The sequence below is a fragment of the Platichthys flesus genome, chromosome 1 (assembly GCF_949316205.1).
Source record: "Platichthys flesus chromosome 1, fPlaFle2.1, whole genome shotgun sequence".
Taxonomy (NCBI): Eukaryota; Metazoa; Chordata; class Actinopteri; order Pleuronectiformes; family Pleuronectidae; genus Platichthys; species Platichthys flesus.
In genome coordinates, this window is record NC_084945.1 from 15,001,500 (window position 1) to 15,028,675 (window position 27,176).

The following is a 27,176-nucleotide window of genomic DNA, read 5'->3' on the forward strand; positions in this document are numbered from 1 at the left end:
TGGCATCAAGACCAGATTTTCTTTCACTTGCGGTTTTTACTGTGATGAATGCAATATTTAATATTCAATGATCAAAGGTCCACTTTACTGTAACATCTTGATATTTCCTGCAATTTGACAGGTCCGTTACTAGTTTTTCATAATTTTGTATCACATGAAGCTGAGAAGGATCTTTAACACTCTTGGTGCAGAGCAGAATGATAAAGGACTTTAACCCTTAAACAAACTGCCCACTGAATGTTGTTACACAACATGTATCATGTAGCTATAAACCATAGCTACCGTTATTTGATGATATAAAAACAGGTGAAACGTAATGATTGACATTTTAAGCTGACTTGCAATAGATCAATAGATGTGTATCAGAGAGACTTGCTACCCTGGCTTCCTCCCACAATCGTTACTGTGCAGACTAGGAAATGAAGAGTTTGTATCTGGAACATTTTGGCTATATTTCTGGATGGTGGGAGGAAGTGAAGACAAGTTGTCCAGCTTTATATAGTTTATACTATAAACCTGTCACTAAAACAGCCTAAATAAAACTCAATCATTGCATCAGTGAAAGGGTTCAGCCTGTCATATCTCAGAATTAGTTTACCATTGGTGACTTATAGTTAATTAAGCAGCATAGCACTTTGTCTTTAATTGTAATTTGTCATTTTTTTATTCATCAATATCAATAAGGCAAATACATCACACATGTTTAGACAGAAAGTCCCATTGTGCTTAATAGAGACTTTGTTGCAGGTACGAATAGAGGGTAGAAAACTTAATTTTTCTTTAGTTTGCTAAATCACTGATTTAAGACATTAATGACTTTATACAATAGAAATAAAATGTCATTGCGTGGCAAAAATCAAGTATTGTTACAAGACACCATAGTTCAAGGCTCAGAAGTAAGTAGAGCTCCCCGACTGGAGTTAGGGTCAAGTTAAGTATCAACAGACTCGACTTCACCTGCCCCCAGGATCTACACCCAATCAACCATTATACTGACAATTAACCTGATTCCATTACATTTCATTTAGTTGACGCTTCTATCCAAAGCGACCTAGAATAAGTTCATTCAACCGTGAGGGTAAAAAACCCAGAACAAAAAGAATCAAGAAAGTACAATGTTCTTCAAGAAAGCCACACTACATAAAGTTTGGATAAAGTCTTGGAGACTGGCAGAGCAGCCGGAGGTGGTTCACGCAGGCACTTGAAGAACACGCACACTTGCTGTGAGGTGACCAGCTCAATACACATTTAAATGTGTAAATCATTTATTATAGTTTAAAACAACAACATGTTGCTTATTAAAGCTACAATTACCTTTTCTTGAAAAATGTAAATAAGTTTTTTCAATTTGAGCAGCTTTACTTTAAGAAAACCGTCCCTTCATGATACATCGGAGCTTTGCTGATGGTGTTTTTTTTATCTAAAATGTTTTCTCACTTCTGGGCAAAGCCAATATCTAAGACCTGTCCTCGAATTTTTCCAGCACGACTGCTCTCAAAGGGCTCAGCGTGAAGCTCCTCCACTGGGACACCGAGAGCTCTTAGCTTGGCCTTGTAGTACAGCAGCAAATCCTCACGTGCCTGTCGAGACCAAGAGTATGAACTTCAGTACAAAACATGTTTAAGTATTCATTGTTTCACTTTGTTCTTCATATTCATCATTGTTTTAGCAAATATGTAAATGATCTACTAACCTTGGAAATCTGATGTTTTTTATACTTCAAGATCTTGATGGTATTATTGTCGGCGTCAAGGTTTTCCTACAAGTGAAAAATAGATCATGTAAAAATAAAACATCTTTCTCTCATGGACAAACATCACAAAATACATTTCAGATACACAGTTACCTGAATGTTGTTTATGACCTCACGAAGGCCTGTTTGGTCCATGTTAGAGGAAGTGAGCACAGAGTGGAGCTGAGCGTTTGTCTTCTCCAGATTGTCTGTGAGAGCTTTCAGCTTCGTCTCCAGCTGCATGTTCTTCAGATCGGCTTTGTGCTGCGCCTTCTGAACAGACTGAGAGTGCGTCTTGTACAGCTCGTCCCTCTCAAGCTGAAGCTGTGCCACATGCACATACACACGCGATACACAGATGCAGAAATAGTCACTTAGACATCTGGCTAACATCCAAGGTGCAGACAAATGGAGGTAACATTTGAGCAACATGACACCGTGCAAGTCAATCTTATCTTTTACCTTGTTGAATGTCTCTTTCAGTGTCTCATATTCCTGTTTCAGATCATTCATCTTCTTTTCTACGCTCTTTTCTTTGGTGTCCTCCTGTCATAAATAGAGTCTGTTAAGTTAATGTACAGTATGCGACTAAAACTGAGCAAATAAGCAGGTAGCAACAAATATAAGTGTACGAGTCAGAATTGTAACTCATTAGAACCTTTTTCATTGCACTGTGTTTCATTTTTTTCTTCTTTTCAGCGATTTCCTCTTCAGCTTTCGAGAGCTGCTCAGCAAGACGTTTGTTATCGCGCAAAACAAGGATCAGGTCCTTTTCCTCCTGCTTCTGTTTCGTCTTCATTTCTTTAATTTGTGTCTAAAAAAAAGGTCAAACAAAAGATGAAGAAAACATGACTGGATCAAAATTATGCTGCGACAATTAAGAGAAATCCATAAGATATTATAATAGATGTCAAAATGATTAGCAGTCAAGACTTCAGGAAATGTTGGCACTTTTCACAAATCATCTAGACAAAACAATTGACAATCAATAATCACCCGAATCATCAATGAGGGAATTACTCATCAGTTGCAGGCCCAAATGAAACATCCAACATTTCTTTGTTTTTATTCTGACAGCTTGAGTGTGTGAACTCGTACCTTGAACGAATCACTCCCCTCCAGAGCCTGTTGTAAGTCTTTAACCAGCTCACTAGCTTCCAGGAGAGCTTTGTTGTGGTCGGATACGAGAACATCGATGTGGCTGTTCCAGTGATCCTCTTTCTCACTGATCCCATTTTTCCTCATGTTGTCCAGCTCTTGAAGCAGAAACGTCGTCTTTCCCTCATACACAGCTTCAGTTTCTATTCAAAGAGCCACAAAACACGATGGCTCCCATTTAGTTCTTGACAACTCACACACAAACAACCTAAAAAAAATTCTGCGGTGGATCCAGAAAAAAGGAGCGGAAATTTAGTTTTTTTCTCACTTTCTGTAACATTACGAAATAGGATTTTTTAAATAATAACTCATGAATCTTGATAATAAAAACAGGAATATTAAGGGGACTGATATTTCCGAGTGTGTGCAATGAAGTGCAGCTTGGTTGACTATAGGGCAACTATTAGGCCTTGGCGGATGTGCTCTCTGCTGAGTGTGACTCTAGTTTACCTCTGAGTTGCTTCTCCAATTTGTCCTTCACTTCAGTCAGTTCTTGGGCATGTTTCTGTCGAGACAACAACCACACTGGTATTTGAAGGAAATACATCACAGCTAAAGTAAAAAACTGAATCCACTCATGTTAAAGTTTAGAAACCATAAAGACTTGGTGTTTATTACAAACCAGTTCAAGCTCCTTGACAAGGTTTTCATCGTTAATCTCCTCCATCTGGACCTTGATGTCCTTCATTCTCTTATGAAGCTCAAACTCTAATTTGTCTTGTTCCTTCTGCTGCATTTCAGTCGAGACCAAAGCATTTGCTCTCAACTCAGAGATCGTGTTCTGGTGCTCACAAAGGAGGTGCTTCATCTTCTGGTTGAACACCTAGTGGAGAGAACAAAAAAGTCAAATATGAAATGTATTCTCTTTTGACCTGCCACTAGTTGCTGCTGTCAGGCTGTGCCGTCACAGAGCTTTTGGATCCAACGCAACCCCATTCTGATGCCCTGTTATAACACGGCTTTTAAGCTTCCTTTAAATCCTACTCTCACACAAGCAAAAATCAGATATTGAACAGCTTTGATTTGACATTTCCCCAGTGAGGGGCTCATGAAAGGATCAGTATATCTCCATAATCCTTGCTTTTCATTAAAATAACAACAAATCTGCCTCTTTACTATTGATGACAATATGTTATTGTCTGTAAAGCTGTAACACGGAAAGAGTTGGAGAGAGTGCTGTTTCATCCTCATTTTGTTTGTGATCCTTCAACTAATCCGACAGAAGAAAAAAAATGGCTTCTTGTTTGCTGAGGATTTTCAGTCTTTCAGTCTTTCGTCGGTATTTCACACATTGCCGGTGAGCGCATTTTGCCTTGTAAATGTACTTGAACGTTACCAAAGAATGTACACAAAGGATTATGGGATAATAAAGATTGTACTGACTAAATTGTCCAAAGATTGTGTTGATTTACTGCTTTTAAAAAGGACCATTAAATCTGGACCTCCTTGTTCCCTGGACTGTCATATTCTGGATTAAAATACAGACTATCCTGTATCTGTCCACTCCCTTGCCTTGATCTCTACTTGGTGGCACCTCTCATCCTCTTCAATGTCCTTCTCTAGGTTGTTCATTTCAGCCTTCATCTCCTGCAGCGCTCTCTTTGTGTTCTCCGAGAAGTTTTGAATCGTGTCCCTCTCCAGCTGAAAGTAGTTCCGCTCCTCCCTCTCTCGATCCAGCTCCTCTCGAAGGCCCACAATGTGCTCTTCCATCTGAAATAGACAGAAATATGTTTTTGGTAGATGATCCTGACAATTTCTGACAAAACACGCAGCACAGGTTTTTGAGTCTTTCAGGGATTTATATCCTCTACTCTATGGATTAGCCATGGTTGAACTGGGCTGAATTGGGATAGTGGAACGTCAGGCTGGAACTTTTGATTTAACGGGAGTAGTTTAGACACTTCGATGGCAAATACTTCCCAGGCCACCATACAGTCCAGCACACAATCAAAGTTAAGTCCGTGGTCACAGGGGGAACTACTCTGCCTGTGAAAACATCATATAACATCTACAGTAGGTCTGAGGAATGAACCCTGATGTTGTCTTCAGTGTAACCCACTACACATCCTGCATTTTAAACTGGTCGGTTGGAGCCTGACACACATTTTCACAAGAAGGGAGATGATAGTGTAAACATGTTGGTAGACAACATTAGAAACTGAAAGCCAGGAAACGTTCTCTGGCTGAGTTCCCTGGCTCTGTCCCAGTGATCATGTCGTGTGGCTTCCCTCTCACAGAGCAGACCACACGGAGCAGGACAGCGCCCTCTCCTGGTGTGAGAGGTGTTAGCAGCTCTGACCTGCTCCTTGGACAGCTCCTCCTTGGTGAGGCCATCGATCAGAGTGGGCGTCCGGGGCTTTGCGGGCTTTTTAGCCGAGCCTTTGTTTTTGGGAGGCTGGACGGAAGTCAACACAAGAGAGGACACAGGGTTAAAACCGCAGCCGATCTATAGTCCCTAGTCCAACACAACAACCGAGCGTTAGCCGCTAGGTGGCTAACCACAGTGTGTAGTTAGCCCTCAGTGACCGTAACGAAAGACTGTAATATCTCACCATGGTGTCGCTCAGCACAGACAACAAGCGGAAAGGCGGAAACAGTCCCACTTGTTTGAAGTCCGCTTCTGTCTCGAGTCAACGTGTCGCCGTGGAAACAGTTGTTGGTGTCTGTTGTCATAGCAACATGGATCGAGCGTATCCAGGGGCTGTCACTCCCACAGCTCGCGCTGCACGTGGGGCCCATGGCACCACAATTATGATGATCATTATAAAGATCATTATTATAATGATCCTTCATAAGGATGAACTGGTGAGGGATTGAGAGGCCGAGTTACCACAGGACCGGAAGTGGAGTCTTCAGTGGCCCTCTGGCTCCCTGGTCCCTGACCCGGGTCCTGGCCCCGCAACCGTGTGCGTCTGTAGAGCTTCCTGTCATATATTCTGTCTTCTGCAGTTTGTGAAGTTTACAGAGTCTTCTTTTTTATTGATTTATTTTTTTAACAACAGAAGCAACATTGATTAATATGCCATTATTTGGTTTATTTTATTGAAGAATATTGTACTTTCAAATACTAGTGTGTGTGTATGTGCTGTTTTGCGTGTTCTATAGTACAAAATGTAATTTTTTATATACCAGTCAAATAGTTAACTGCAGAAGAGAATAAATCACACTTTGGTCAAGACAGAAATATCCACTGGATGGATGATGTTGACACTGTCTTCAGGGATTCAACGTTCCCGTAGTTGTCTTGCGCCACCATGAGGAGGGATTTTTACCTTCATGTTAGAACATCAGCATTTAGCTACTCAAAATAAAACTTGTGTATTGTAATTCAAACCATCCAATCAGCTCCTGTAAAACTTTGTTCTTATAGGCGACGCTGTCAAAGAGGTCTTGGTTTAACTGAGGTTTGTAGATTGTGTATTTTTGTTCTGGTATTTATGTATATGAATATTCATAAGATGGACACAATATTCAAAATCATTTGTTTATTAATTGTTAAATCGAGTAACCATTTAAAAACTGACTGCTCTTTACAACTCGTACTTTTGCAGTCTTATTACAACAGTTCATGGTCAAACATTGAGCCGGTCATGCGAGAGGTCTAAGGGGTTTTCACTTTCATCCAGATTATACAGGTTTTCACACTCAACTGGAAGCAGCTGCGGCGCTCGGAAGAGTGAAGAAACCACTAAGGAGCAGAAATATACCAGTGATTAATGGGAACACTCTACAAATACTGATGGTCAATAGATAAGAAAGCCAGAAAATAAAGTGGACTTACCTTCAGAGGTCATAAACTTTGTAATTATTTCTGTATTCATTACTTCTGCAAACAAATGAGGGAGGGGACACAGTTAATCATACCACTATTTACAGTCAAACTGACTTTCAAAATGTAATGAACGTCAATAAGTCAGCGTCACTTCAACAACAAGAGCTTTACCTTTCGATGGGTCTAGTAGGTCCGTCAGTTCCTTTGATAAATTTCGAACTGGAAACAAGATTTTTTCCAAATTAATGCAAGTATTCCCTTTTTAAACTGCTAAATTAACTGATTCCTTTCACAGTCTAAAAACTAGAAGGGCACTCACCGAGGCATCGCCCTATCTGCCATGTTAAAGAAGGTGAAGATAATTTTTTTAAGTCTGCTCATTTTTCCAGATCTGCTCTAAAATTAGTTTCCTCTTTAGGTCATGCCCCACCACTCAATAAACTGTTTGGAAATTGATTCAGTATTTTCTATAATCCTGCTTAACAACAAACAAAAGAACGCTAATGAAAGCATAACCCCCTTGAGGTAATGCTTAAAGGTAACCTCAGCTCTTCCACTCTTATTCTTTCTTTTTTTTCCAAAGAAAACAGAGATAATGTGATTTGTCACTTTGTTGGTCCTGCACCTGAAGGTCAAAGCAAAGATATTTTCTTCCCGACAGAGACTTTGGATCTGTGTTGCACAGGGTCAAGTCCAAGCTGAAACCGAGTTTTAGATTTCTCTTTCAGTGGACAATCAACAAAAACACTAACAGAAACGGCACAAACTAAATTACTCACAAAAAGGTGAAGGCATGAGCTCAGTGTTAATAAGCGGCGATGCATGATGCTGCTGTGTTCCCTCTGTGGCCGCCTGTCTTGAATTAGCGCTGCTTTCTGTCACATGTGAAGAGGACATTGCTAACTTGGCGTTCCGTAAAATGTCTTCTGGCGGTGGGACCGGCAGGACGACAGGAGCAGAGCCCGCAGAGTGTTTGCTAAGGAGCAGCACATCTATGGGGCCGCTGATGCTTTTGAGATGGACCTGGTACTTTGCTGGACTGTTCTTGGCCTGAAAGAAGATGTACGCACACACCAAGTCATTCCACCTGAAGTAAAGTCTGCAACAACAACAAAAGCAGTGGGCCACAGTACGTTCCAGGGATGCAGGACTTACAGCTTTGGGTATGGGAACGTCTAACATTGTGCCAGATGGTGCTCGTACTGCCAGGAGTGTGTGACCTGAGGAGACACGAGACACTGTCAGTAAACATTTATTTTGGTCTTCATATATTTTGAGGATAGTGAAAACCAACAGACTGTCAGCTGCCGTGGTGACAGAGTACAGTTTTATACCTAAATGTCCATGTAGTTGCATGACAGCTGATTCTATGCTGCAATGCGGCATCTTTCATGGCTGGTGTAAATCCAGTGAAGACTACACAGCCTTTATGGCAAGTACCTAAATGTCTCTGCTGTTTTACATAGCTTTTTATTATTCTTCCGTCTCCTAGTTTCACAACCGAAAACCCCATCAGTGCAACTCAACAGGAGCAGAGTTGTCTTTTATGTTCTGCAAAAAACAAAGTGTGTGTTTTTAACTATCAATGATACAGCAGCTGACACAAACCGTCGAGGAAGAGAATGATTATACGTTACCACTGAAGCAGTTGCAGATATCGTCATGGTTCACATAATTCAGGGTTGATCTGAATTAAGGTTCAATATGAAAATACTGTGATAGTTCCCAGAGCTAGTTGCTGTGTGACAGACGGACATATTTTGATAAAACACCTTTACTATAATAATGAATAGATTTGCCTAATAACATACTGTTTTTTCTGCCATAAAAAGGTAAAACTTGCATTAAATCTGATCACATGTCTATTCAACACCTTATTTACACTTACAAATACCCGCATTTCTCTGATCTCTGCTAGACGTTTTTGTAAATAGAGGTAGATTAATAACATAAAATAACGTTGTTGAAAATCACTGCATTCTAGAGTAAATGGGCATGAAAAGGATATTTGCTGCAGTCGTCTGTCGTGTTACTGAGGCTCTGTGTGACCCACATGGTCTGCAGGTCCAACATCAACTCCATCTCCATCAGGCCCCTCACCTCCAACTTTAACTGGGTCAGTCGGTGGTTTAACTGGAGAATATTATGTCCTGGCGTCGTACCCCTGATTTAAAGAATGCGTGTGTATTTTATTGTGAAATTTGGCACAACATTCTTGACACACATGCATGCACACAAGGCCGGTATGAAAACTTACCTCCACTTTATATAGTGGCTTGTCACCCTACTAATGAGTCCAATGCCCTCCAACACATTTATGATGTCATACAATCGCCTCTTCCGTCTGATAGCCAGGAGCCTCATGGCCTGAAAGAATAAAACAAAACTCATCCACCACAGTTTCTTCAGCCTTATCCTGAGGGAGTTTTTATTCCTCAATGCAGGCTCTTTATATAGTTTCACTTTTAAGTTTATTTAAAGAGTATGTATGGTGTACAGCTGGACATTTGTACCATGGGGTCTGATAGAGTGTGAGACCTCTAAACATTTTGGGGGCTACAACCAGCTATTGTCATTATCGATCAATAGGCATTTGAACTATTTGTCTTCACAATCCCAATAACTTAAAATCAAGCAAAGGCTAAAATGAAATATGTTACACTTGAAAGACAATAATGAAAGAGACTTTTAGACATTTTTATTTATGAATGATAATGAAGAATGTAATTATCGATTATTCATTGACTTTCTGTTGGTCAAATAATCTCTGCAGGTTAAAGGGTTTTTAAAGGTACCTGTAATTCATTGGTTGCATTTATGTGCAGTCTCAGTCCAGATAAAGAGCCCTTCTTATTGGGCAAATAGTGTAGCAATAATGTGTGTGCGTGTGGAGAGTTGTGTCTTAATCGCTATGTGCATTATCAGATTTTTAAATGTGTGTAAGATATACAGCAAATGTGAGCTGAGGTTTGTGAATGCACACAGTGTTAACACACGCTCTCTTAAATAATCTCACACAGACACACACACACACTCACACGCTCACACTCTCTCTCTCACACACACAGAGAGAGACAGACACTCTCACAAACACGCTCACAAACATTCACAATCACAGACACACACTCTGTCGCTCTCTCCCCCCACATACACGCTCACACTCTCAAACACACTGTATACACACACACACTCTCTCTCTCACACAAACACGCTCACACACTCATTTTTGATGAAACACACGCGCACACACTGTAAACACACGTACCTCTTTGAGGTCCAGCAGTCCTCCCTTCGCTTCTTGCAGTAACTCGACGAACTTGGTGGTGAGCAAACGGAGGCTACTCAGTTGTCTGGAGGTTCCAGTGGCCATGGCGGACATGGCGGCCTCCTCACCGGGATCCGTGTTCCTCCTCTGCGGGACACAGAAGCAAAACAAACACAGTCGCTCTCTGTTGTTTGAAACAGCCGCGTCGGACCCGCCTCACACAACCGGAAATACTTTGTTTAGAAGTTACATTTTTTCAGAGTTTCCGGTACGAGATCGCTTTGTGTGTTTTAAGAGAATTTGAACACACACAGTGTAAATAAACCGCAAAGGGAATAAAAAGCTTCATGGTGCTTTTATCGTCTCTACTCTCACCACTCTGCAGCGCTAACTGCGGGAGGTTTATTGTGAAAAGGTGGTATCGGCAAATGACATTCGGTGTACCTTTTCAGCCACACCGTTTTTGACCCGTATGGAAATGCCTTCAAAATAAAGTTACGTCGTTTCACTGCTCTGATGTCTCCACTTTCACTTGTGATGGTATCATTGAAACATTTTACGTTCCTGTGTTTTTCAATTGCATTTTAAAAACATTAACCCAGAGAGAGTCTTGCCTGAGTTTCGTTTCCTGAGCATTTACCAAAGTTCTACAGATCTTACCACCTCCATCTATCATCTCTTGTGTGGACTTGGCTGTTCTGTAGCCTTTGAGTTTATTTATTTTCTGGCCAACAACTATTATTCACATTTAAATATAAGCCTATAGTTTATCACCAAGTGTTCATTGTAAATTAACTCCTTCCAGGTTGTTAAAACCCGAATGTCAAATTGTTTGGCAATCTTAATGAGGGCTCAGTTTCATTTAGCTGCTTTACCTGGTATTGTCCCTCCTGGCTCATTGAGGCAGCCCATATGTTGTAAGATCTGTGTATTTGCTCCTGCAACAAGTCAAATTATGAACTGTGGGTAATCTGAGTCAGTATTTAGTAGTTTCTTCCTTTGGCAGATATCACAGCTCGCCAACACTTGTAACAGTCAGACTATTTCTGTCTTTCAGTCTTGGCTTAGTTTTTTCACCCACTCTTCCTGCAGACCTTCACAACTCCTTAGATATTTTACACTGTCATACACACAGTTTGCATCCAGAATTGGTTGATACTCAGTGGGATTTCATTCTCTATAGCGGGAACAACCCCAAAGCAGGATATCTGCACCAGTATATGCATTACAGCTGGTAGTCTGGCAAGGTTTTCTTTCAGTCAAAGGTTTTCTTTCTCAACTTTAACTTTATGTGTTTGCAACAGACCAAAACTACTCATTCTTATCCATATGCATGAGTAAGGTGTTGGCCTTTGTGATGAGGTTACTGATAGAGTTTATATCTGCTCTTTTCAAAATTAGATTTTTACTTCCAGTTCCCCTTTATGGTCATTTCTGGAAGCATATATTTACCTTTTTATAGCCTCTCCTGCCTCCTGACACATTATGAGTCAGTTGCTTAGAGGAGCCCATGGTTAAATGATACGACACGGATTGGAGAGTCAGAGAATACATGCTCATCAGACAACTGCAATAGCAATTATTAAATTGAGTGATTCCCTTTCCCTTGCAGAAGTTGCATTTGCTTTAGTTCACTCCAGAAATCATCAAACTGTTTTTTGTCCCAGAATTTTTGCATAAAGCTAAACATATTTCATGTCTCTATTAACTGCACTGGCTTTATCATTGGAATTTCATGGAATACTGTTTAATTGTTTGTGATTGGTGTGGTTTACTATTTAAAGTGTGCTGTGCTTTATGTGCTTAATCAGTGCCAGAGTTTCTGAGTTTAACATTTCAAACTGATGACAATAAATAATTTATGAATAAAACAGTCAAAAATATAATAACAGTTAAATACATCCAAATAACGAAAGACAACTGTTTCTTACTTGCTTTTGAAACCTGTACTCATTACCACTCGTATGATGTCCCGCCTCTTCGCACCCGCTGATTGGGTTAGGATAGAGCCACCTACAGAAACGGAGAGTGGTGATTGGTTGGGATCAGGGGGAAATCGGTGAGTGTGTGTTTTGTGAACTCTATATAAAGCAGTGCGGACTCGGAGGTTGGTCACGTGACCCTCAGCAGAAGTCATATGACCTACATGCGGAGCTGCGGTGCAGGACAGAGGAGGAAGTCGAATCTCTGAGTTGGAAACATTCTTCTCTCGTGAACCCACTTGGACTGATTCCTCCGTCGTCCTCCTGTGCTCGGTCCTCTGATGTTGTCCTGCGGGCTGCTGCTGTGTGTGCTCGCCGTGCTGCAGCTCGGATCCTGGGCTCAGTACGCCCCGGACGAGGTGACGCATCTGCCGGGTATGATGTTCAAGCCCAACTACCAGCAGTGGTCCGGGTACCTGCGAGTAGGACCGGGGAGGTTTTTCCATTACTGGTAAGAAACTGTGGTTGAAGCAGATGCGTGTATGTTTGTCCTCACACCGACTGATCGTCTCTCTTCGTGTCTACACACCTGGAGAGGGAGGTCGCTGCAGCACAACAGGTTCCTGCACTTTAGTCAAAGTACTTGTAAGGAACATGTCCGTGAGGCATCAACAGTTCTAGAGTGAAAGGTCCCCTCTGACTGACTGTAATAATAAACATCCCCACCGATGTGCCCTGGCCCGCGGAGTCCTTTTGAAACGCTCCTGAGGAGGTGAACTATGGCAGTGAAGTGACCTGGGCTGTTATCCAACAGCAACACACACTAGGATTTAATTTTCTGTGACAAAGGTCACCAGAACATATTTGGAGTGTGTCACGTTATTTTGGAAATGCCAAACGTTTTGTTTAATGTGATGTGAAGAAGATGTAGAGATGTCGGTCCATTCGGTTAAAAAGATAGAAAGTCTTGTATGTGCAAAAGTTGGGTCACAAACTTGAGTATTGACATGTATGGTGCAGTTCGGCCTCTATAACCGTGGTTCTGATCCCCTGCAGGTTTGTGACCTCTCAGAGGGACCCGCTCAATGACCCTCTGGTGCTCTGGCTGAATGGAGGCCCAGGCTGCAGCTCGCTGGATGGACTCCTGTCAGAGAATGGACCATTCCATGTGAGCATGCTCACTGTGTGCACAAGTTTATACCTGTGCACGGAATGTAACGTCAATCTGAGTCGGCACTGTCGAATATGAACTTTTCAGGTGAACGATAACGGGGCCACACTGTACGAGAACAAATTCAGCTGGAACAAGATCGCCAACATGCTGTACCTGGAATCTCCAGCAGGGGTGGGATACTCCTACTCTGATGACCAGATATACAAAACCAATGACACCCAGGTGAGTTCTGTTCAGTTTATCGTAGGAGATTTTAAAAAGCAAAGAAAACCATCAGAACAAACTGGATAATAAATTATTTCATATGTTGGTCTCTTAGGTTGCTAAGGACAACTATGTAGCGCTGCAGGGTTTCTTTACCAAGTTCCCAAATTTCACTAAAAATGACTTCTTCATCTTTGGAGAAAGTTACGGTGGAGTCTACGCCCCAACCCTCAGCCTACTGGTGGCTACAGGACCTGCCAGGATCAACTTGAAGGTGAGTCTGTTTGTTGTGTATCACGGGCACGATCGGCTGATCGCTCTGAACTGCCTCCACAATACAGTCGGATGATGGACTGTGCCCTTCAGAGGAACTAAACCAGGTTTACTTTCAGTTGGATAAATCCGTTCTCTTTGAACAATGACTTGTTTTCAGGGCTTCGCAGTGGGAAACGGAATCAGCAGCTTTGCTCTCAATGACCAGAGTTTGATCTACTTTGGTTACTACCACGGCCTCTTTGGAGAAGAGTAAGTGGCACATTGTAGAGGAATCTTGTTTCCCTTTTACTAGGAGGAGCACTTTTACAATAATAAAGCCTTGTTTCTGTGCTTGATGTTTAATTTAGGATAAAATAGCTGTGATTAGAACATAAGATGTGAGGTATCAGATGAAATGAAATGTGGGTCATATTTAAGTCTAATGTAATGTATGTGGCTTTTGACAGTAAATTACATCTACATATAAAATGGAGAGACTTGCTGTTGTATGAAGATCAGTTCTTTGCTACAACAGCTTGGTTTTGATGGTCAACATATTATAATTTCTGAATCTCTATATATATATTTTTACTATACATACATTTTAAGAGGGTTTTAACAGTTGAGGGCATTTCAGACCTTCTCCTGAATTACCCTAGAGGGAATGTAGCTCCAGACACTCAACATTTTTATATCTTGGTCTTTATGTGTACAACTAACAGTCAAGCAGGAGTACAGTATGGATAACACAATACCGTGTATAATTGTTTGTGTTATGAGGTAGTGTGGGTGTCAAGTGATTGATCCAGATATTTTAAAGTGATTTTCTGTGCAGTTTGTGGCAGGATCTGAAAAACAACTGCTGTGAGAAGGGAACCTGTAACTTTCACAACTCCACGTTGGAGTCCTGCCAGGAGCTGGTAACACGTGCCCTATTTCTACTGGTATCTAACTTGGATTTGCTAGTGTCACGCTTTTCAAATTTCACTTCTTCCCCGTCTCCCTTCAGGTGATGGAGGCCTTTGATATCGTGTATAACAGTGGACTGAATGAGTACGCCCTCTACTTGGACTGCGAGGGTCCCAATAGATTCCACAGAGGCTATGAGAAGACCATGAATCATCTGTTTAAGAACTACAGGAAACCTCCGCAGAGCCGCAAGGTGAGCGCTTTACCCTTTCAACCCTGCTTAACGTTCTGATGGTCTTATGTTATTCTTAAACTTTGGTTCAATGTAGTTTTCATACAGAGTGATTTCCTCCGTGTCCCTGGGTGAAGTTCCTCCCTGCATAAATAGCACAGCACAGATGAACTGGCTGAACAGGGGCGACGTGAAGAAGGCTCTACACATTCCTGATGTATTGCCACCATGGGACATCTGCAGGTATGTTGCAGGGAGATGATTATAATTAAATCGGCTTCTTCTTGAGTTCAGTTACAGGTAACTGATTCCTGTGACTGTGTCCTGCTTGCGTCACAACAAATTACATCAGATCTCCTCTTACCACCTTTTATAAATCCAGAAACCTTTGTTCGGTCATGTGATTGTAAATTTTGCATCTGTTTGAACCGTTTTAAACTATTGCAGAGCTTTTCGAGACTTGTATACATTTTGAGTCGATACTTGTGGCACCTGAGCCATTAAAACACTTCATTAACACACGTATGATGCAAATATGTTGGTGAAAAGATAAAGGGAAAATAGGTTCATGGCAGCTACACAATATTAAAATTTCCAATTCACTTGTCAAACTACATCTTCATAAACAGTCTGTTGTGCGTGTGTGTATATAGACTGTATATGAAGATTGACAACATGACTGCATTCCAAAAGTGATGCCAAAGTATCTTGATTGCCACCTATTGGCCGACTGCAGTACAGATCATAAACCCATGAAAGTGGATGGGACATGGACCAACTAGCGATAACATTATGAAGCTAAAAATCGACCATCCCAGCAGAGAGTTTCACTTGCAGTCTGGACCTTGTATTGACAGTCATCTGTAAGCGTCCTGTGTATGTGCAGGCAGGTTGGATGATGATGATGATCACTTCATTACAGTGATGAAGTTGGAGAGAATTACACCAACCTGTGCCCAACAATGAAGGATGTGTATCTGAAGCTGCTGTCTCTGGGCCTGCGGGCGCTCGTCTACAACGGAGACACTGACATGGCCTGTAACTTCCTGGGAGACCAGTGGTTTGTGGAGGATCTCGGCATAAAGGTTAAATAAAAGGAAATATATTCTAAGACATGTTTATTTGTGTTTAAGGCTTTTCCATCCAGAACCACAACCAGATACACTTCTTATGTTCTCAGGCCACCACAAAGTACCAGCACTGGATTCATGAGGAGCAGATTGCAGGATTCTACCAACAGTTTGGAAACGTAACCTTCCTCACAGTCAAGGTAACCCAGCAGTGTGGTGTTGAGTGTCTGCCAGTGAAGCGTGGTGATGTGGTGCCATCATTGTGAAACACTGTTGTCCTGTGTTTCAGGGTGCCGGCCACATGGTTCCTCAGTGGGCTCCAGGTCCAGCTTTCCACATGTTCCAGTCCTTCCTAACCAACAGCTCCTACTGAGACTGTACATGTACACCTATAGCCTGCTTCAGATAAACTGAGCCCTGAGATGAGCAGTGAGTTCTCTGTTGTTCCAGAATAACTGATCGGAGTTAGTTCCATCATAATTGTTTTCTCTGGTTAGTGTGAGCCAGGTGAATGGGGATTAAGAAAAACATCATCAGCGGAGCTCTGACATTGTGATTTCAATGAGGTTAAATGGGGGGGGGGGAATAAAAGAGCAGAGCTAGAAAGTCAAATGTGTGGCAATGCACATTTAGCCTTTAAACACACAGCAGCCTGTGTCGTAGAAAAGTCAGTTAACATGGTTATATGGTATTTGGCCTAGTATGCGTAATAAAACTACTATATTTGGCAGTTTGTAATTTTCTTAACGGTTTATAAATCGTAGGATTAAACATTTGAAACTATTTATTCACATGTAACATGACGGCAGAAGATTAAAATGTAGATCAAACAATTGTTTAGATCTGACTGTAACCTCGGGCTGACTGACCCATGATTAGTGATTTACATTCAAACTGCCTGTGAATATTCTGATATTTATTTTGCATTTAAATATCTTTTGCACAACTAGGTAACACACATTTTCCAGAAGGGATTTCAATATTTTCTTCAAATGAATGCGCTCTTATATCAGCTGTTTACTGAAGGAATGGAGCACATCATCAAACTGCTCCTCTAAGCCTGGGAAACTGTTGAATAAAGGTCCAGAGAAAGTTGCTGCTGTAACTGACTCAGTCTAAATGATCAGTTTCTGAAACAAGTCTCATCTTGGGGTTTAAGATGATTTCAGCTAAACCCGTTTTGCACTAATCACATTTTACTTGAAAATGATTAAGAGGAAAAATGAATGACACGTATCACTTTCATTTTCATGCAGTTTATTAGGGTTTTGAACACCTTACCATTTGTGCGGTTGATTCCTGTGTACATCACTTTGGATTGAGATGATTTAATTGGAGCTTTGGGGATATTCACATCTACAGAATGGCTAGTGTTCATATTTTCAACAAATGTAGCTGACGTGATTAAAGGAGCTAAATGGAAATGAACCAGTCTGGGTAAAAGCTGTAACTTTTCATTTGTCTTTTATTTAATGTTTTTTTTGAACACATGGATTGTCAGATTCATTCACATGCTTTGACTGGAATTAATTTGAGCATCATAAGTAGGTTCTTAAAATGTTTTCCTAATGAATGACATATTTGCAGAGTCATGGTTCTGTGTGAGATGACAGGGACAAATTATTTGATTTATACAAATCAGAACAAAGTTGAACATTTTACCAGCCTGAAAATCATTGACAGAAATTGGAAATCTGTAAAACAGTAAAAAATCTCATGGTTGAAAACTATTTAAAACCTTTAAAGAAATTTAAATAAAATACACTATAAACATTGTCAGGTTCAACACAGCATTGTTTAAACTGCAGCTTATTTCCCCTCCATAAATAAATTGTATTAATATATTTTACAATATGAATTAATCCACCAGGACTCAAAAAAAATAATCCCTTTTACCATTTGTCCCTCATATCTAAAAAAGTAAAACACTTTATTGCTGAGTCAACTGAAACCTGGTAAAAACAAGGCTGCCAGTCTTACATTATGGATCAAACAGAACTCCTGAAGTTAATGGAATAAATGTAAAACCAGGATTAAAGTCAGTTAGGCTTTGATTGTTTAGGTTAAATATACCAAAAATTAATTTGCAATTTGATTGAAAATGCAATTTCATGAAATAATTTACATTTTAACAGATTACATTGTTCCTGTTGAATAGACAAGCATCAAACAACACACTTTGGTTTTAGCCCCAAAAAAAAAACATTCTTGAGAGATGTTAATCAAACCTCCTGCTCAACATTCAACTGCATGTCTTCTCCTGAACTCTGTCAGTTGCAGCGTGTACAAGTGCCAACTGAAACCATCGGTTACGGAGTCATTTAAAAACCTTGCTCGGTCAGGAACCTGCACCCCGAAGAGACTTGAGATTCCACATCCTGACGGCAGATGTGCTGCTCGTCTTGCTCACCCTGCTGATCTGTGCAAAGTGAATGGCCCCATGTGGTTTTGACACTTCGCTGTTTCACACATAGTTACCAATCCGTTTTTTGAGGCCTGTCGGGCTTGATGATCACAGCTTTGTACAAACTTAAACATGATTTTACCTCAAAGCCAATTATAAAATCAACATCTCATCTTTATGAAACCAAGAAAAATGACTCCCTGCATCTATTCTAAAGTGTAATACAATTAGTTAATGTATTATAAAAACCTGAAAACTGGAAGTAAACAAATCAATCAGCCCTGCAGTTAACACTCAACCATGTTGTGTCCTAGTGTGTGTGCAAACCCATCACTCGGTTCAATTTGTCATTAGAAAAAGAGACAAACTTAGTGGGTCAATTATCAGCAGAGACAGAAGTGTAGACGTGGGAACCATTGTCTGTCAATTCTCACTGATAAGAAAGATACGATTTGGAGTCACAATACAAAAACAATGTGTAATCTAAAAAAAAAAAAAGATCTATACAAATTCCTCCAGCTCTTGTAAACAGGAATGTGTCGGCCATGCAGGCTCCAGAGCCAAGAAAAGCATATGGAATGAATATGCCATTTCACCGCACCATAAAAAGAATAAAACGTGCAATTTAAATAAAAGAGAAATTAAAAAGGCAAAGTGTCTGAAGTCACTTGGGCATTGTATGGTGTTTGACTGCTCCCTGTCTGAGCGCGGGGCTCTGTGTGGCGCAGGGATGTCACATGCCGCAGTGGTATTGATGATTTTGTTTAAATGAGTGTCATGAGATGCTTCTCCGTCTTATCCAGTTGGTCAAATTAGCAGCACAGGACTAATTACTCCCTCATTCAATGACGAAGACGATGCAGAACACTCCTCTTAGCTGATGACGTCTTGATAGATGGAGTTGGTTGTGGTGAGGCCAAAGATGAAGGTGCCAATTATAACCATGACAACACCAAAGATAACTAATCCATGCCAGCTGTAAAAGAGAATGGAGGTCGTTAGTGTCTGAGAACCTGAATTCAACATGTTTATTTCTGACACTGAAACAGATTAAAGATAAAGAAACCACAAATAAATATATTAAAAGCTTTAATAAACCCACTATGAAAATAGTTTGACAAAGTCATAGCAAATAGCTCTCTCCAGGTTGTGGGTCATTTGCTGCCCCACGTGAAAGAGTTCAAGTATGTCAGGGTCACAGAGTGAGGGGGAAGATGAAGTCAGAGTGGATCGTTGCAGCAGTATGCAGGCGTTGTCCTGGACCGTGCTGGAGAGGGAGCTAAGCCGCAAGGCAAAGATTTTGATTTACCGATCAACCTATGTTCCAACGCTCACTTATAGCTATGAGCCTTGTGTAGTGAGGGCTGGGCTCAGCCTTTGAGACAGAGTGAGGAGATCTTGAGGAAGCTCAGAGTAGATCCCCTGCTCTGGGCACAACCAACCAGGAGAGCCTGGGATAGACCCAGACCTCACTGGAGGGACTGGATCTCCCCACTAGCATGCAAACGCCTCGGGAAGAGCTGGAAAGCAATGCTGGGGAGAGACGTCTGGATAAACTACTTGCAAGACTACTTTCAAGACCTGATCTCAGACAAGTGGAGGAAGGATGAAACAATTGAAATAAATAATATTTTTACTACAAACAGATGCTTGACTCTGTGATTCAAATCCCTGCTGATTCTAACCCAGGCATGTATTTGAGCATGGAAACATTTGGATTTAACTGACTCATAGATGAATAAGCAGCATCTCACCTGGCAGTGCGCCTGTCTGTCTCTGATAGTTTGGCTTGCATCAAACACAGACCTGCCAATAACAAGAGACGTCGCATAAAGACATTGACATTTCAATGCAGAAACGAGAAACAGCAGCGAACTCATTAAGGGCAGTTTTACCTGGAAAGACAAATATAAAACAGGCTGCCAGTCCTCCAATCAGAGAGATCACCCGACCAATATCAGGGATGAAGAGGGCGAGGACGAGGGTGATGACGAACCACACCAGGGTCTGCAGGATCCTCCTGTTCTTCTCGCGCCGCACGCACACCTCCACCAGCTCGCCTTGGTAACGCAGCCAAAGCCCTTCGATAACGGCCCTGGAGCCACACGATCACACAAGAGAGCAGGTTTCATAAAGAACATTGATGAATCAGAAACCTTCTCTGTTTCACTGAAGAGGAGTGCATCAAATTGCTTTAAAATCAACAAAACAGTTTCTGAAAACTTAACTGAAGAGATTGACTCATCACCAGAGCCTTCTCCTCTCCCCACTTTTAAATGATACAACTGTAGATCCTCCTGAATGTAACTGTATCATCTTTGTGAGGTAACAAGACGCTGTAAAAACACATTATTCCTGGACTGTAAATAACATCATAGATTAGATCTAGTTCATGAAAATGAGTCAGTGATTCAGAGCATAACTACAGTGATCAATCATCATGGAAGATTAGGTAGATGATATTAGCTGATCTCAGATATACGAGTATCTGTGTTTATGTTGACATTAAGTTTATGTTCCAGTGTTGGAGGCTTATCCCAAACATTTGGTTCATGTTGAACTAAGGAGATTTTTACTAGCCTACTCAGCTTTTATGAATTAAGATTGTTTGTGTTTTCTGAAACAGTTTTGAGAGAAGAGCAGATTTTTATTCCACATGAAAGCAGAACATTATCTTATTAATTCAGAAAAACAGGGGAGCGAATGCAATGAGCTTCTGTACAGTTGATACATCATTCAGGGAAGAGCTTCCCCGACCCACTGCTGCTTATAGCAGCTGTAGTTTGTACTGTATCTTACCTGCCACAGAAGTGTAGAATGGGGTAGGATGTGATCACACAGATAACAATAAAAGCTCTTGCAATGGCAACAGCAATATCATCAGGAGGATACGACATCAACACATCCTGACTGACGTTGGAGCCAAACGTCAGGAAGCCACAGACACCTGATCAAACCGAAAGAGCCAACATCACTATTGACAGCAGATCACGAAACACATGCTGCTACACAATGCGTAATGTAAAGTGATATTTAAAAAATGGACCTTGATAATAATAAGTAAACACATTGAACAGTCAACCGACTCAGTACCTGTTCCTATGTAAACAAAGAGGCAGATTATCATGCTGAATGTGACCACAAGTCCCCAAGGTTTGAGATCCTTCTTGCTCATGCTGTTGAACACCGGCACACAGCTGACATGGCACTGCAAAAAGAGTCCAGCAGGAAGAGCATAAGACAAAATAATCTGTCAATATCATAATCCAATTTAATAAAGATGTAATTATTGATCAGATCAAACAAAATGAAATTACCTGGAAACCAAAGCATATGGTGGGCATTGCATTGAAAACCGCAGTCCAGGAGGCAGCGCTGTAACAAACCAGGATTTAGCAAAGCGACAAGGTTTGTGTGTTAAAGAGTCGAGGGACAGAGATGAGGTGAGAGTCGGGCTCACCTGGTGGGAACATATCCCGGAGTCACCTCTTTATCTGGCCAGATGTACTTTATAATGACCACAATGGTAACATACCATGTTCCCATCACACTCAGTGCACTGCAAAGAAGAACAAACAGATAAAAACCTAAATAGTCAAGAAAAGATGAACTGATTTTTATTTGTTAGAAAAAGAGTGTACCTGGCGTATTTCTGAAATCCAATCTCTTTGGGAATGGAGAGAGGAAGAATAACCAAGACTGCAGTGACCACAATGGTAAATTTGCGGTCAGTGTACCAGAAGCCACCGGTGTCTGTGTCATGAGCCACAACTGCTATCACTGCAAAACGCAACAGGAATTTACAAAAACCCTTCACAAGGACAGACTGTTATGACTTTGTGTTTGAGAGTCAGAAGGGGTAGACTGACAATTCCCTTTTGAATATATTTTCTCCTGTTTTTGTTTATTTGTAAGTTAAGTTATTGTAAATAACATTTTTGGATATGTGGATTTTTAATATGGAATTTATTTAACGATATATTTATTATATTCTTTTGGACTTTATCGACGTAGAAGCTAAAGGACATTTTGTGACATTGGCTGATACTGAAGAATTGTTCCCTGTGAGCAACTATGAAGAGGGAGGCTGTACACCGGAGAAAAGTTAAGAAAGCACCACAGTTGGAATTATCAGCAAACTGCTGTAGATGCGGCAGAGATTTGCTCAATTGAAGTCACAGCAACTTCATTCATTCATGTCAAAAGACAGACAGAAAGAGGTGGAAGGTCACCGTCTATTTGCAGAAACATCCTGGAGTAGGATTTCTACACCGTCAGCATCTAAGTGCAAGGAAATGCCAGAGTGGATCACATGAGCGACATATTTACTGAGCAGAAAGGCTGAGTGGTGTTGTTCTTGATGCTCTTTGCACTCTTCAATTATGCCACTGGCTTTTGTAAATAGCGAATCAACCCTACTACGACCAGACGTCTCCTTTTGCTAACTAAATGTGGGGCAAATGTAGGTGAAAGAATAATCAGCACTAAATAAAGCCGAGGGGCTGGCTTGCAGGTGTAGGGCGATACTTACAGCGATCCAGCTGGTCACCGATGACAATAAAGAAAGCGATGCAAGTGCCGAAGGTGTAGATGGCGATGGCCACCTCACAAACGACTCCTGTGACTTTCCCACACGTGGCTCGAACAACCTCCTGATAGGTGCCTTCGTTACTGACCTGGAGAAACCACACAGGTGATAAGTGGTCGTGGATTCAACAGTAAGGAATACACCATAGTCTTTATAAATGAACCTCCACTATCACTGAAAGTTCTTAAAGTCTCCAAATGCTGACCAACATGCATTCAAGTCTATCCATTAGAATTTGGTTAAACTAAAACCAAGAGGTTTTACGTAAAATATGACTTTCACACTAGGGCCTGAACGATGTACATTAAGTGGCTGGAAAAAATATCAGCAGTTATTAGACACTCCCAGTCAACGTTTGTTTGGCAATATGCACAGATTAGAAAAACCTATTTTAACGGGATTCATGTAATATTTCATGAATAATGACTGCATTGTGGTTGTATTCCTCCACTGACCAGTGAAGTTTCTGTGGATATTTCAACACTTTTTTGCCCAATTGAAACAATCACGTACAAGTGACAACTGATTAAAAGCTGAAGAAATTCCCTGAAGCAGTCTTGAGATATCACTTTCAAGAGGCCAAAGAGGTAAAAGCAACTTGTTTCTGTGAAGCCACTTTGACCACCGGCATCTAATCAATTTATCAGTGAGGCCAAGTGAAAGTTTATAGCAAATTTCAAGACAAATTACCTGAAGCTGTAGCTTAAGATATCACGTTTAACCTGAAAACACTGGCCGTCGTCGGCATCAAAACATATATGTGTATCTATATACTTAATAAAACCCTAATGCTAGGTTTCAATAACAGATACAGAAACAGCCCTCCGACCCTCCACTTTCCCATTTAGTCAATCACGTTCTCACAGTTGCTTCATTCTCTCTTTCTTTGCCGTCAGTTGTAAAAAGAAAAAACCTGCTGATAAAGCTCATGTGATTTAATTTAAAGCAGCTGAAACACAGCATGAGTGTAGTTAGCAGGAGCAGGTGTCGCATGTTGCTGATCATAAGGCAGGACACAATGTTGTTTAGATTTGCAGCAGGAGCCTCAATGGCATGTTTATGGAGAAAGTATTGGTTCAGTTTTATAACTGCACAGTCAGCCAATTCATACTCATGAATCCAACAGTTTTCATCGTATCACTCAAGACTAAGTTCATCCAATGGCTGAATATGACACATTTGTTTAAATTTAAAAAACAAAACTCTGCAGATGTTTCTAGGTCCAAACAAATATCCTCTTTTAAGTGTAAAATGTGCTGACTCAACACACTGTTTTAACATCTAAGCATAAGTCTGAGCCAATCAGGAAGTGAAAGTCTGAACATTTGTGCAATGCTCTATGAAGGATTCCAGCACGTATGAAGGATAAATAAAGACATCAGAGAATGTAGCTGTTTGAGGAAAGAAAAAGAGAAACTGGTTGAAATAGTGAGAGATAAAGAATGTTCAGGAAGTCACAGACCTGGGAACAGTAGCCGAGAATCACCAGTCCAGTGATAATGAAGATCAGCATGAACTGAAACAGGAAGCATCATGTTATAGATCCCATTTCAATGTCTATCAGTAGCTTCGTTGCTCACTAAACAAACACAGAGTGGGATTGTGATCAATCACTGCAGACTAACGTGTAAATACTGTGTCTGTCTGGGCTGAGGTCAGGATTAGTGCAAGTTACTGACAATTAGGCAGAAACTTTAGTAATTCATCAGGTTTCCACTGGTTTGAAGTAGTAGAAATGTACATCGGCCTGATAATTGTTGTTGATTCTTTTTCTACAAAGCTTTGATTGGAGATTGTTTCCCAGAGTTGTTTCTTTCTCTCTCTTGAACTGAAGAGTTTTTTGGCTCTTTTTTTGGGGTTGCAACAAAATTTGGGATATTAAAACTAGGGGTGGGCAGTCAAACAGTATCAAAATCAAATCACAATAATTTTCATCAAAAGCAACACAACAAAAGTTAAAATATTGATACAATGCTTATGCATTGTGTAAACAGGCTGAAAAGGTTTGACACATTAACTGATCCACCTCAGTTTGAAAATGTTGAGCTGTTTAAAAAGATGTTGTCATTCTCAGCTTATAGAGTTTAAAACCACGACCTTCATTCAGGCGCAAAAATAAGTCTTAAAACCTAAAGGAAGTAATAACGACATTTATAATAATGATAAACGTCATTCATGGTGATAAGGAGCGGAGAACACGTGCTTCATTCAACAGGGGACAGGAGTCGTGCACAGGAGTCATTTTCACTGCGATGTCCTCACCATTTGAAGAGTCACTCCTGCAGTTACTCCTCCAGCCATATTGAAAGCTGCGGGGAAGTTGAGCAGGCCGGCCCCTAGCGCCGCATTCACCACAATGAAGACTGCTCCCAGGGACGACACCCCACCACTCCTCCTCCTGTCCGTCTCAAGGTGCTGCACGGAGTCCACGCTGGGGCTCTGCAGCAGCCACGCCCTTTCTCCAGAGTCGCTGTTCCCAACGCCACCCCAGTCCTCCACGTCAGCGTTGATCGCCATGACTTGATGGGCCGCGGCTCGGCGTGTGAGGCCTCACCAAAACCTGAAGATCAGTTTTCAACTGTCTGAATCCAAGGTGAAGTGTAGTGGATCAGAACGTCTCAGTGAAGGGATGATGATCCCTCGTGTGCAGATGGAATATTTGATGTCCAACCACTTTAGATCCACAGCTTTCAGGAGCAGCTGATGTTTTTCAGTTATCACCAGTATGGTGGTGGAGCCACTCACGGCTCGACCTGTACAGAAACAGTAGTTTGTATATTTTAGGCACATGCACTGGAAAATGACAACTGAACACATTGTTATCTCATCAACAAACTATGTAAATGACTGTAAATGAGCAGTTGGACTTAATGTGTAAATTAATATAAAAGAGGCAGATTCACAGTAATGTTTCATACATACTGTTTTCCAGAAAGAGATGCTCAGTCAATGGATGATGTCGATTTTTTTAATTGAAACTATGACTTCTTGATATTTAAATAATTTGAAATTTATGTCACTGTGTTTTTAAATTTGAAAAAAAATTTAGAAACACAGTGACAGTTGGATTGATAATACTTTGGAGGACAATATATTGTATCTTATCATCCTTAAACTGGCTTCCCATCAATGTCGGATTTAATATGACAAAAATTGATTCCACATAGGGAGCACTTCATGGTCAGGCTCCTGCTTACATCACTGACATACTCCATAGGCACAGCGATCCCAAGTAGGTCATCTGACAGGTCCTCTGACCCTAACTGGTGGTCTCAAGAACCAGATTAAAAATGAAGGCGGTTAGTTCTTACAGAGTTGTGGCCCCAACTTTATGGAAAACTCATCCTATAGATTCACACTCTGCACTCTCTGCTAAAACTTAAAAAAGTGGAAATCCACATCTGAAATTCTATTTTTTCAACCTGTGGATTGTAGAGTTTGAATATCCCTGTCGCATGCATTCATTACATTTTTTAATCAGGTACTTCTACTTTCTGCTGTTTTTGTGACTTTGACCACTGTATTAAATACGACATTAATTACTCCGGTAGAGGTTACTTCCTGTTTAAATCCACCGTCATGTTTGCTCGTAGTGGGAACTGCTCTACATTTTAGTGAAGTCTAAATATCTTTGTGTAAAGAGTCTTAAAATAATGCATCTCATTCTGAGTCATTCTTATGAGCGTACCTTTATCCCTTCAAATCCATGATGCCTGACTCTCATACAGCCCAAACGGTGCACACCAGGGATCTGTAACAGAGACACATCCATTCATTTACTCTTCCTGAGACAGATAGAAATATTTGTTAAACATGAATCAACATAGAAGCGTTTCAATCAAGCTGAATAGCAAATGAAGATATTAATACTCATAGATAGATGTGTCTCCTTTTAAAAAACACTGCTCTGGATGCCAGCAGACAAATACAATTATTGTATACAAATAGAACAATAACTCCAGCTCGGTCGATATACACAGTGTGTCTCATGAAATGTGAGGAGTGTGCCCTGTGTGTGCTGATGTGACCTCAACCATCAGCTGCTGACATAAACACACCGGCTTTCAGAGAGACTCCATGTTTTACTTTTCATTAACGTGACAATAACTTGTGTTGTCCTCTGCTCACCTGCAGTAGCAAACAGTTAGCAAACCCCGCGCACCTTCACGGACACACAACACAGCAGAACACACGTGTGGACGTCTCTTCCTCGGTTACTTCCGCTGTGTCTTCGTCGCCGCTCGGAGGAGAACGTGTAGAAAGCGAAGGCAGCAGCTTTAGTGTTTTCTGACAGAGAATGACTGAGCAGCCCAGAATCACAGCAGCTGGGTGAAAACAGCAGAGACACGTGACTCTCCGTCATGTGACTGAGCAGCTGGGCGTGCCCTTGTCCGAGTGGAATTGTGGGTAGCGTAGTTCTCTGTGTTTAGAGGGGCCTCGTCCACCGGTCTCAAACTACTGCATTACAAATAGTAATTATAAAATACAAAA

The 27,176-nt window shown here is 41.0% G+C and overlaps 4 protein-coding genes across 5 annotated transcripts; 1 reads left to right on the forward strand and 3 right to left on the reverse strand.

Annotated features, from left to right (window-relative positions):
• Window positions 1-644: 644 nt before the first annotated feature.
• LOC133952047 (dynein regulatory complex subunit 4-like) lies at window positions 645-5,856 on the reverse strand. Its single transcript, XM_062386324.1, has 11 exons — window positions 5,443-5,856; window positions 5,190-5,285; window positions 4,403-4,600; window positions 3,513-3,713; window positions 3,341-3,395; window positions 2,831-3,033; window positions 2,391-2,546; window positions 2,195-2,278; window positions 1,847-2,056; window positions 1,694-1,759; window positions 645-1,580 (listed from the first exon to the last, which is right to left on the reverse strand). Exons 1-11 carry the CDS (start codon window positions 5,443-5,445, stop codon window positions 1,434-1,436), a joined length of 1,419 nt encoding a protein of 472 aa, XP_062242308.1. The 5' UTR covers window positions 5,446-5,856; the 3' UTR covers window positions 645-1,433.
• A 504-nt stretch (window positions 5,857-6,360) lies between these two features.
• LOC133952037 (transcription factor E2F4-like) lies at window positions 6,361-10,283 on the reverse strand. Its single transcript, XM_062386315.1, has 9 exons — window positions 9,928-10,283; window positions 8,920-9,029; window positions 8,671-8,826; window positions 8,300-8,343; window positions 7,818-7,882; window positions 7,442-7,712; window positions 6,834-6,881; window positions 6,672-6,716; window positions 6,361-6,578 (listed from the first exon to the last, which is right to left on the reverse strand). The coding sequence occupies exons 1-9, from the start codon at window positions 10,039-10,041 to the stop codon at window positions 6,463-6,465; spliced, it is 969 nt and encodes a 322-aa protein (XP_062242299.1). The 5' UTR covers window positions 10,042-10,283; the 3' UTR covers window positions 6,361-6,462.
• Window positions 10,284-12,057: 1,774 nt separating this feature from the next.
• Window positions 12,058-16,274, forward strand: si:ch211-122f10.4 (cathepsin A-like). Its single transcript, XM_062386333.1, has 11 exons — window positions 12,058-12,360; window positions 12,906-13,017; window positions 13,108-13,245; window positions 13,343-13,501; window positions 13,661-13,752; window positions 14,318-14,402; window positions 14,492-14,644; window positions 14,721-14,866; window positions 15,546-15,708; window positions 15,804-15,893; window positions 15,983-16,274. The coding sequence occupies exons 1-11, from the start codon at window positions 12,191-12,193 to the stop codon at window positions 16,064-16,066; spliced, it is 1,392 nt and encodes a 463-aa protein (XP_062242317.1). The 5' UTR covers window positions 12,058-12,190; the 3' UTR covers window positions 16,067-16,274.
• Window positions 16,275-17,140: 866 nt separating this feature from the next.
• On the reverse strand, window positions 17,141-27,020 carry slc38a7 (solute carrier family 38 member 7). Of its 2 annotated transcripts, none has more exons than XM_062386351.1 (13): window positions 26,848-27,020; window positions 26,374-26,436; window positions 24,948-25,438; window positions 24,148-24,201; window positions 22,629-22,773; window positions 21,739-21,877; window positions 21,558-21,656; window positions 21,415-21,472; window positions 21,191-21,305; window positions 20,897-21,044; window positions 19,993-20,192; window positions 19,852-19,903; window positions 17,141-19,073 (listed from the first exon to the last, which is right to left on the reverse strand). In XM_062386351.1, exons 3-13 carry the CDS (start codon window positions 25,200-25,202, stop codon window positions 18,971-18,973), a joined length of 1,368 nt encoding a protein of 455 aa, XP_062242335.1. In that variant the 5' UTR covers window positions 25,203-25,438; window positions 26,374-26,436; window positions 26,848-27,020; the 3' UTR covers window positions 17,141-18,970. The 2 variants fall into 2 exon arrangements, with proteins under 2 accessions (XP_062242335.1, XP_062242327.1); XM_062386343.1 differs by having other exon boundaries at window positions 26,814-27,020.
• Window positions 27,021-27,176: the final 156 nt, after the last annotated feature.